This window comes from Oncorhynchus tshawytscha, linkage group LG04 (genome assembly GCF_018296145.1).
Source record: "Oncorhynchus tshawytscha isolate Ot180627B linkage group LG04, Otsh_v2.0, whole genome shotgun sequence".
NCBI classification, from domain to species: Eukaryota; Metazoa; Chordata; class Actinopteri; order Salmoniformes; family Salmonidae; genus Oncorhynchus; species Oncorhynchus tshawytscha.
Genome location: NC_056432.1, coordinates 48,966,265 through 48,977,729, shown reverse-complemented (window position 1 = coordinate 48,977,729; position 11,465 = coordinate 48,966,265). Strand labels below are relative to the sequence as shown.

The 11,465-nt window shown below is 43.5% G+C and overlaps 1 protein-coding gene and 1 non-coding gene across 3 annotated transcripts in view; both read right to left on the bottom strand.

Moving 5' to 3' along the window:
- Window positions 1-220: 220 nt before the first annotated feature.
- On the bottom strand, window positions 221-273 carry LOC112249792. The gene has a single exon (XR_002953449.1). It is a non-coding gene; the product is annotated as a U7 small nuclear RNA (small nuclear RNA).
- Window positions 274-601: 328 nt separating this feature from the next.
- The window catches only part of homer1b (homer scaffold protein 1b), a 112,517-nt gene continuing 101,653 nt past the window's right edge, over window positions 602-11,465 (bottom strand). For both annotated transcript variants that reach the window (XM_024418424.2, XM_024418423.2), the window contains one exon: window positions 602-4,052. In XM_024418424.2, coding sequence (XP_024274192.1) covers window positions 3,864-4,052 — 189 coding nt within the window. In that variant the 3' untranslated portion in view covers window positions 602-3,863. The remainder of the gene's footprint in view (window positions 4,053-11,465) is intronic.

The window sequence follows — 11,465 nt, the reverse complement described above, 5'->3', positions numbered from 1 at the left end:
TAAGGAGAGTTATTTTGTATTCATCGCAGTCCAGGTCCATGGTGAAGAACTGCCCACATGAAAAAATACTATAGTGTACTATGGTATAACAATACTATAGTATTCACTGTAGTGTTTTTTGCAAATTGTAGTATACTGTAGTATCTATTGCAGTGTTTCTGCAGACATTACTGTAGTATTTATTATAGCATTTTTGTTTTATTATCTTTGACATTGAAGTGAAGGCTTTCTCCTTGAGAAAACCTACTGGAGAAATACTAAAAGATAACATTTTCCATAGCCTGGCTGGCAGGCAGGCAGGCAGGTCTGCACAGAAAGTTCACCACTCCTGCTGTTTTCTATACCCTGTAGTGAACGCATACTTGACATGTAGGTTTCTCATTTATGGGTAGCACAAATTGGGATATGGGGTTGGGGAATAGGCAGATATTTGCTAATTATATACTACAGTATTTAATTAGTAGTATCTATATCAGGGGTGGGCAATTCCAGTCCTCGAGGGCCTGATTGGTGTCACAGTTTTGCCCCAGCTAACACACCTGACTCCAATAATCACCTAATCATGATCTTCAGTTTAGAATACAATTTGATTAGTCAGCTGTGTTTGCTAGGGATGGAGAAAAAGTGTGACACCAATCAGGCCCTCGAGGACAGGATTTGCCCACCCCTGATCTATATAGTATATACTACAGTGTTTTTTTGCAGATAATACTATAGTATTCTATAGTATACTACAACATTCTATGGCAGAGGAGGCTGGTGGGAGGAGCTATAAGAGGATCGGCTCATTGCAATGGCTGGAATTGAATAAATAAAATGGTTTCAAACAGCAAACATACGGAAACCACATGTTTGACTCTGTTCCATTTACTCCATTGCAGCCATTAAAATGAGCTCGTCCTCCTATAGCCCTCCCACCAGCCTCCTCGGTTCTATAGTATGTAAAGTCCTACATATGATCAAGGGATACTACAGTGTGTAGTATAGTATTCTACAGTATACAACAGTTTACTACATAATTCTATTGTAAGTATGGTAGTATTCTATAGTAAACCATAGTATTTTTTCATGTGGGTGTACCCAGTGTTTCTGAGACCAAAGAGTTTTAGGGTGCATCTCTTCCCCTTATTCCCCTTAAAGTGCAGTAGAGACACATGAATGGTACAGTTTTTCTTATTTCCTTGCACATATGGCATTTATGCTTTGAGCCATATTATAATCTTTAATTTTAAAATGCCGATGCATAAATGTCATACTATGCTTTTTTTATTGAAGAGTTACATAAATAAACTATACAACTATCTATCTTTCTAACTACCTATGTCTTTCTATGCATCTTTTAATAAGTAAAGCACTATATGAGGAATAGAGTGTCATTTGAGGTGCAGTCTTGGTGTCCGAGTCAGACCACTGAGTTGAATAACTGATTGTTAGATTAAAGTGTCTGTCATCCAGAGAATGTCTGGTTTTGCTCAGTGTGTATACAGGCCTCTTTGTGCATGTGTCTCTCTAGACACATACACACACTCCAACACACTCAAGCAGTGTAGAGTTCAGAACCTATTCAGTAACACACACATTGCCCCAAGCTTTGCAGGAAGATAAGGTCAGTTCTCTGTTCAGGAGGAAGTAAGGGTGGATTCAGAATGTGTAAGATTTTAAAACATTTAAACATCTTTCAAATGAACAGGGTTAACTCTGAACTGCTTGAAACGTTCTGAAACGTTTCACCAAACCCCAGGTCCAATGTTTCCTCAAATTTTGGGGGGCACTGAGCAAATTTTAGGTCTTGTGAGCTGAAAATTGAACATTGTGAGAATTCTGTGCAATTTCCAGCGCGCATTTACAGTGAACACTGAGGCTGTACCCTTACAGTTTTAGTAAGTAGCCAATAGGCTATTATGGCTATTTGAACTTAATGGTAGGCCTACCAACACAACCAAAGGAGAAAATCCCATAACATTTTCACATGGAAATAGCTTTTGTTTTCTATGCGCTACAGTAGCCTATATGTGTTGTTCAATGCAGGCCTACACTTCATGAGGCTTTTAAAAATGTTTTTACATTGATATTAATCAATTATTTTTTACTTGGTCTGTAACACCATGGGCCAAAAAGGTGATTACATTGTGTGGTATGATGGAAGAAACCATTTCACAAAATAAAATGAATTACTATTACCATACAGAGAATTAGACAATATAGGCTACCCCTCTGTCTATTGGCCTATTTGCATATTCAAGCCTGACTCAAAATACATTGCCCCTTTAATTAAGACAAAAGCTTCTTATCTGACTTGCCTTTCAACAAGTGCTTGAAATGTAGCCTACAAGGTTTGTGCTCTTGTAGGAAGCAGTAACTCCCCATTGCTGACCTATACTTATCTGTAACTGGTCTAATAACTAACTATCAAAGAATATCAACAAATGTGCACTTGCACGGCTCTGCACTCTGATCTGAAATCATCTGAAAAGCGCATTCACTTGGTGATTGAAAGATGCTTGTGGGCTACCCCAGACAATATAATTCTACTCCGTTGTGCACTGGCCTTGCCTACAACACAATCACAGACTCAATCTGGCAGAGTTTGATTTGTTTTGTTGCATTGAAAAGGGTGTGATATAATGTTGATTGAATCACAGGAAAGACGTTGATCTATATAGGGCGAACTCAGTGAATTTCAATCTCTTGCATCTCTGAGCACAGCATGGCATTTCTTCTGCACTGCAGTCCTGGAGGAAGTGTGTGCAGTTTAGAGGGAACATTCCCCAGGTCTCTGGGGTTGGGCTGGTGGAATAAGAAGTGAGAAATCAACCAGTTGGGCTGGTGGAATAAGAAGTGAGGAATAAACCATAAAGACATTTCCCAGTCAAGAGTCAGTTTCCCAACCTCTGAAACAGAGAGGTGCTGGGGCTGCCTTAATTGGCTTCATCTGCGCCCAGGGAGCAGTTGTTGTTGGGGCTTAACTGCCTTGCTCAAGGACAGAACAGCAGATATTTCCACCTTGCCGGCTCAGGGATGCTCTTAAGCGCTAGGCAACCTGGAGTTCTAAATAAAGCATGACCAATGCTTCTGGAAGATTCTCTTGTCATAGTATACTATACTATTTTTGTATTGCGAAGGTTCAGTCATACTCATGAAGACTTGAACATCAATGTAAACAGTACTCCAATTTACAGCAGCCTTTGTAAATCCTAGGCCAAGGTGTGTGTTTGTGTGTTGGACATGACTCCTGCTTCTGCTCTGTGGGTTTCAGTGGTTGATTTAGGGCTCTCCTGTAGTTCTGTGATTTTCAATAGCTCAGCGTGTTGTAATATGGTGCTGGCAACATTAGATTTGTGGGTTTTATTTCTGCATGGGCCAGATACTGAATACTGTATATGAATTAACTGTAAAGCCGTATTCCTGTGAGTCTACCAGAAAGGGTTGCTGTTCTGTCAGTCTGCAAAGGATGTCGTTGCTCAGACATATGTTCAGAGAGTCCGCATGGGGCACCTGTTCTGTGTGTTCAACAGCTGAGGGCAGTGTGGCAGCAGCTGCAGGAGGTTATTTTGGAAGGAGAGGGTGCAGTTACAATACACCTAGGAGCCAATAAGGGGTGCTGTTCTATGTCATCAGCACTGGGTTATGTTGTTGTGTGGGTCTGGCAGCAGTGTATATTATTGTTCTATGGGTCTGGCAGAAGGTGAGAGTGCTGTTCTGTATGTCTAACATTAAGGGGCGCTGTGAGCCAGTGAGCTCTATAGGAGCCATGTCAATCATGTGGTGTATCTGTGTGTGTAGTTCTCTGACTCTGCCAGTAGGGGTCAGTGTGTCTATGTGTAATTCAGTGTGTTGGCCAGTGGTAGGTGGTGTGTGATTAACTAGCTGCCCTCTATGAGCTTGGCCAAGCTGTCCCTGAGCTCTGTCAGCTCAAATATCTTCCCATCCAGCATCTCCAGTAGGGTCCTTAGGCTCTTCCTGAAGTTCTCCTGCTCTTCCTGACTTTCTTCCAATCGCTGCTCAGCTCCCAGGAGCTGCTCCTCTAACACTCGCCCATGCAACTCCGTCTCCTGTGGAGGGAAGAGAGGGGGGAGAGAGCAAGTCTCAAGTCACAAGGTCCAAGTCTCAAGTCGAGTCCCAAGTAGAACGGGTCGAGATATATGTTGTTCAACAACAAATATTTTTCTATTTATTGAGGCTACAAGACAGCCCTTTTCACATTTTGATTATATAATAATTCATTTGAAAAAAACAAATCCAAATATCAAGCTTCATAAGTAAACAGTTCATATTCTTGATCACCAAAATTTTGGGGATCTGCAGATGCATACATTTATGGCAGTCCTCTCTCCCTACAATTTCACTTTTGCGCTGCACCCGATCCTGTAGCATTTCAGCAAATCAGCAATTTGTTCAGTGGTTTTCAAACTTTTTGACCCGTGACCACCAAAAAAGAGTGGTTCAAAGCTTGTGACCCCGCGCACGCACGTGCACGTGTGCACATTCACTGCGCAAATGTAGGCTATCATTACAGCCATAAACGGTGACAGATTTTCACAACGCAAGAATCAGAAATAAACTGTGTTTTTCACCTGCATTTTGAGCTGAAAGTCATTCATGTTAGCAGTCAATATCAATTAGGGATATCATATCACATTGTCACTTCTCTGGAGTCCAGAGCAAGCAGGATCATATGTGACTTGTTTCGTGAAACTAGGCGTACTAGGCGTCACTACCTAACAGGAGAGGCATTTTGCATGTATTTAATCAAATTTAGTTTTGGGGCGGAAATTCCTTCTGGAACATGTGAACTTTCATGTGTCTTAATAACAAACTTGTATGCCATCTGTAAATACGAATAAAATTGTTAATTTACGAGTCTAGTTGGTTTAGCCATGGAAAAAGACTGGAACCTTCCGGCTAGCCATGATTGGCTGAGATAATGGATGGGCTGGACATTCTGAGAGATGACTTTGGATTGGTCTGCCATGTGGCACATGTCTGTCTATAATATGAGCTGAACAGTATGTGTAGGTAATCCTTTTTAACGCCACTTTTTTGAAAGATATCACGTAGTAGAACTGCAAAAATTGCTCTTCACTTTCTGGAGGACCGAGTTTTGAAATCAGTGGAATTACAGTATGATAGTTAAGGAGATGGATATAATTCTGCCATTTGATTGCAAATATACAGAGGGAGTCGAAAAGAGAACACACAGAAGGCTGTTGTATAGGTCACACATGGAATCCGTGAAAGAGAGGGAGAAGTGTCCAACCATGTATACAGGTAAGATAGTCTAGCTAGCTACATTTTCAGATAGATTTAAGAAAGTCATTTTCCTTTCAAGTTAAAGCGCACCGTTAGCTAGCTATCATTATCTGACAGCCTTGCTAACTAACGTTACGTGTATGATCTGTGTAGTAATATTATTCGTATCTCAGAGCCACTTTATGAGTTGGGATTATGGTTCATTGTTTAGCTAGCTACTTACATGTCTAAACAAAATACTCCATTATGCAAGTAACTATTTCACTACATCTTCTGTATCCTGTGTATGTGACAAATAAACTTAGATTTAATTTGATATATTATGTGTTTACCAGAGACAGTAATGTGAAGAACATGACCTGCACCAAAGTCAAATTAGGATATAACGGGTGTGTTCATAAATTCAAACTGCAGTGCCAGAGTGCGCTCAGAGTGTGCTCTGGGCATTCGTAAATTCAGAGCATTGTCAGATTGTCCATTTGTAAATTCAGAGCATTTTGCTCTCGGAGTGTTCAGAGTGACACAGGATGCTCTGGCCAATGATTAGGCAACTTCCAGATACAACTGAGAGAACACCTCACTCTGACCATTTTACTCGCACTAGCAGAGCTGGTTAGGCTGTTTTCATGTTATCCAGAGCTTTGGTGACTAACTGTGCTGCTGGCAACAATTTAATTACACTTTTTTTGCCAACTTTTACTGACACCAGCCATATTCAACAGGTGTTGAGCGTTCGCAAATATATCAGTTATTCTGCGGAGTATGTAGCCAGAGCAAATTTTCGAACACACCCAAAGCTAGGCCATTGAGACAGTGTCCAAGTTCTAAAATTCTCTAGTAGTGTCACGGCCGTCAAAGGAAGTGGACCAAAGCGCAGCGTTGTGAGCGCACATATTCCATTTATTTAGGATGATGCTGACAAAAACAATAAACAATACAAAACAACCGTGAAGCTTAAGGGCTATGTGCCACAAACAAAGTTAACTACCCACCAAGACAGGTGGGAAAAGGGCTGCCTAAGTATGGTTCCCAATCAGAGACAACAATAGACAGCTGTCCCTGATTGAGAACCATACCCGGGCCAAAACAAAGAAATACAAAACATAGAAAAATGAACATAGAATGCCCACCCAAATCACACCCTGACCAAACCAAAATAGAGATATAAAAAGCTCTCTATGGTCAGGGCATGACATGTAGAATGCCCTGCTTTTGTCATGGCTTACCATTAACTAAATAACGATCTTGTTGTGAGTTTATCTTCCTGTAATAATGAAGACAAATGAGCTAAAGTGAAGACATTGTTAGCTATATATGGTCATTATTTGAACTGATAGCAAGCTCTAGCTAACTAGCTAGAAATGAACTAAAACATTGTTTAAAATCAAATCAAATTTTATTTGTCACATACACATGGTTAGCAGATGTTAATGCGAGTGTAGCGAAATGCTTGTGCTTCTAGTTCCGACAATGCAGTAATAACGAACAAGTAATCTAACTAACAATTCCAAAAAACTACTGTCTTATACACAGTGTAAGGGGATAAAGAATATGTACATAAGGATATATGAATGAGTGATGGTACAGAGCAGCATAGGCAAGATACAGTAGATGATATCGAGTACAGTATATACATATGAGATGAGTATGTAAACCAAGTGGCATAGTTAAAGTGGCTAGTGATACATGTATTACATAAGGATGCAGTCGATGATATAGAGTACAGTATCTACGTATGCATATGAGATGAATAATGTAGGGTAAGTAACATTATATAAGGTAGCATTGTTTAAAGTGGCTAGTGATATATTTACATCATTTCCCATCAATTCCCATTATTAAAGTGGCTGGAGTTGAGTCAGTGTCATTGACAGTGTGTTGGCAGTAGCCACTCAATGTTAGTGGTGGCTGTTTAACAGTCTGATGGCCTTGAGATAGAAGCTGTTTTTCAGTCTCTCGGTCCCAGCTTTGATGCACCTGTACTGACCTCGCCTTCTGGATGACAGCGGGGTGAACAGGCAGTGGCTCGGGTGGTTGATGTCCTTGATGATCTTTATGGCCTTCCTGTAGCATCAGGTGGTGTAGGTGTCCTGGAGGGCAGGTAGTTTGCCCCCGGTGATGCGTTGTGCAGACCTCACTACCCTCTGGAGAGCCTTACGGGCGGTGCAGTTGCCATACCAGGCGGTGATACAGCCCGCCAGGATGCTCTCGATTGTGCATCTGTAGAAGTTTGTGAGTGCTTTTGGTGACAAGCCAATTTCTTCAGCCTCCTGAGGTTGAAGAGGCGCTGCTGCGCCTTCCTCACGATGCTGTCTGTGTGAGTGGACCAATTCAGTTTGTCTGTGATGTGTATGCCGAGGAACTTAAAACTTGCTACCCTCTCCACTACTGTTCCATCGATGTGGATGGGGGTGTTCCCTCTGCTGTTTCCTGAAGTCCACAATCATCTCCTTAGTTTTGTTGACGTTGAGTGTGAGGTTATTTTCCTGACACCACACTCCGAGGGCCCTCACCTCCTCCCTGTAGGCCGTCTCGTCGTTGTTGGTAATCAAGCCTACCACTGTTGTGTCATCCGCAAACTTGATGATTGAGTTGGAGGCGTGCGTGGCCACGCAGTCGTGGGTGAACAGGGAGTACAGGAGAGGGCTCAGAACGCACCCTTGTGGGGCCCCAGTGTTGAGGATCAGCGGGGAGGAGATGTTGTTGCCTACCCTCACCACCTGGGGGCGGCCCGTCAGGAAGTCCAGTACCCAGTTGCACAGGGCGGGGTCGAGACCCAGGGTCTCGAGCTTGATGACGAGCTTGGAGGGTACTATGGTGTTGAATGCCGAGCTGTAGTCGATGAACAGCATTCTCACATAGGTATTCCTCTTGTCCAGATGGGTTAGGGCAGTGTGCAGTGTGGTTGAGATTGCATCGTCTGTGGACCTATTTGGGCGGTAAGCAAATTGGAGTGGGTCTAGGGTGTCAGGTAGGGTGGAGGTGATATGGTCCTTGACTAGTCTCTCAAAGCACTTCATGATGACGGATGTGAGTGCTACGGGGCGGTAGTCGTTTAGCTCAATTACCTTAGCTTTCTTGGGAACAGGAACAATGGTGGCCCTCTTGAAGCATGTGGGAACAGCAGACTGGTATAGGGATTGATTGAATATGTTCGTAAACACACCGGCCAGCTGGTCTGCGCATGCTCTGAGGGCGCGGCTGGGGATGCCGTCTGGGCCTGCAGCCTTGCGAGGGTTAACACGTTTAAATGTCTTACTCACCTCGGCTGCAGTGAAGGAGAGACCGCATGTTTTCGTTGCAGGCCGTGTCAGTGGCACTGTATTGTCCTCAAAGCGGGCAAAAAAGTTATTTAGTCTGCCTGGGAGCAAGACATCCTGGTCCGTGACTGGGCTGGGTTTCTTCCTGTAGTCCGTGATTGACTGTAGACCCTGCCACATGCCTCTTGTGTCTGAGCCGTTGAATTGAGATTCTACTTTGTCTCTGTACTGGCGCTTAGCTTGTTTGATAGCCTTGCGGAGGGAATTGCTGCACTGTTTGTATTCAGTCATGTTACCAGACACCTTGCCCTGATTAAAAGCAGTGGTTCGCGCTTTCAGTTTCACACGAATGCTGCCATCAATCCACGGTTTCTGGTTAGGGAATGTTTTAATCGTTGCTATGGGAACGACATCTTCAACGCACGTTCTAATGAACTCGCACACCGAATCAGCGTATTCGTCAATGTTGTTGTCTGACGCAATACGAAACATCTCCCAGTCCACGTGATGGAAGCAGTCTTGGAGTGTGGAGTCAGCTTGGTCGGACCAGCGTTGGACAGACCTCAGCGTGGGAGCCTCTTGTTTTAGTTTCTGTCTGTAGGCAGGGATCAACAAAATGGAGTCGTGGTCAGCTTTTCCGAAAGGGGGGCGGGGCAGGGACTTATATGCGTCGCAGAAGTTAGAGTAACAATGATCCAGGGTCTTTCCACCCCTGGTTGCGCAATCGATATGCTGATAAAATTTAGGGAGTCTTGTTTTCAGATTAGCCTTGTTAAAATCCCCATTTGCAATGAATGCAGCCTCCGGAAAAATCGTTTCCAGTTTGCAGAGAGTTAAATAAAGTTCGTTCAGAGCCATCGATGTGTCTGCTTGGGGGGGGATATATACGGCTGTGATTATAATCGAAGAGAATTCTCTTGGTAGATAATGCGGTCTACATTTGATTGTGAGGAATTCTAAATCAGGTGAACAGAAGGATTTGAATTCCTGTATGCTTCTTTCATCACACCATGTCACGTTGGCCATAAGGCATATGCCCCCGCCCCTCTTCTTACCAGAAAGATGTTTGTTTCTGTCGGCGCGATGCGTGGAGAAACCCGCTGGCTGCACCGCTTCGGATAGCGTCTCTCCAGTGAGCCATGTTTCCGTGAAGCAGAGAACGTTACAGTCTCTGATGTCCCTCTGGAATGCTACCCTTGCTCGGATGCTACCCTTGTTGTCAAGAGACTGGACATTGGCAAGAAAAATGCTAGGGAGTGGTGCACGGTGTGCCCGTCTCCGGAGTCTGACCAGAAGACCGCTTCGTTTCCCTCTTTTTCTGAGTCGTTCTTTTGGTGTTTTTCAAAGTCAGTAGAAAGGCCTCTCTTCATAACTGTGACCTAAATTGCCTACCATCTGTAAGCTGTTAGTGTCTTAACGACCTTTCCAAAAGGGCATGTTCATTAATTGTTTATGTTTCATTGAACAAGCATGGGAAACAGTGTATAAACCCTTTAGATGATCTGTGAAGTGATTTGGATTTTTACCAATTATCTTTTAAAGACAGGTTCTTGAAAAAGGGCCATTTCTTTTTTTTGCTGAGTTTATAAACCAGCCTATAGTCTTTAAATCTTTGGTTGTTTAGTACATAGCCTCACATTACATGGACTCACAGAAGTTTGCTTTATTCACTGCTTTAGCACATTCTGCCGACCCAGATGTCTTAGCCGTGTCTGAATCCTGGCTTAGGAAAACCACCAAAACCCCTGAAATTTCCATCCCTAACTATAACATTTTCCGCCAAGATAGAACTGCCAAAGGGGGCGGCATTGCAATCTACTGCAGCGATAGCCTGCAGAGTTCTGTCTTCCTATCCAGGTCTATACCAAAACAATTTGAGCTTCTACTTCTAAAACTGCACCTTTCCAGAAACAAGTCTCTCATCGTTTCCGCTTGCTATAGACCACTCTCTGCACCCAGCTGTGCCCTGGACACCATATGTGAATTTATTGCCCCCCATCTGTCTTCTGAGTTCATGCTGCTAGGTGACCTAAACTGGGACATGCTTAACACCCCGGCCATCCTACAATCTAAACTTGATGCCCTCAATCTCACATAAATTATCAATGAACCTACCAGGTACAACCCCAAATCCGTAAACACAGGCACCCTCATAGATATCATCCTAACTAACTTGCCCTCCAAATAAACCTCTGCTGTTTTCCACCACGATCCCAGTGATCACATTCTCATTGCCTGCATTCGTAATGGGTCTGGGGTCAAACTTCCACCACTCATCACTGTCAAATGCTCCCTAAAACACTTCAGCGAACAGGCCTTTCTAATCGACCTGGCCGGGGTATCCTGGAATGACATTGACCTCATCCCGTCAGTAGAGGATGCCTGGTTATTCTTTAAAAATGCCTTCCTCACCATCTTAAATAAGCATGCTCCATTCAAAAAATGTAGAACTAGGAACAGGTATAACACTTGGTTCACTCCAGACCTGTCTGCCCTTGACCAGCACAAAACCACCCTGTGGCGTTCTGCATTAGCATCGAATAGCCCCCGTGATATGCAACTTTTCAGGGAAGTTAGGAACCAATATGCACAGGCAGTTAGGAAAGCTAAGGCTATCTATTTCAAAAAGAGATTTGCGTCCTGTAGTACAAACTCTAAAAAAGTTCTGGGACACTGTAAAGTCCAAGGAGAACAAGAGCACCTCCTACCAGCTGCCCACTGCACTGAGGCTAGGAAATACTGTCACTACCAATAAATCCACAATAATTGAGAATTTCAATAAGCATTTCTCTACGACTGGCCATGCTTTCCACCTGGCTACCCCTACCCCGGTCAACAGCCCTGCGCTCCCCACAGCAACTTGCCCAAACCTCCCCCACTTCTCCTTCACCGAAATCCAGATAGCTGATGTTCTGAAAGAGCTGCAAAATCTGGACCCCTACAAATCCCCCGGGC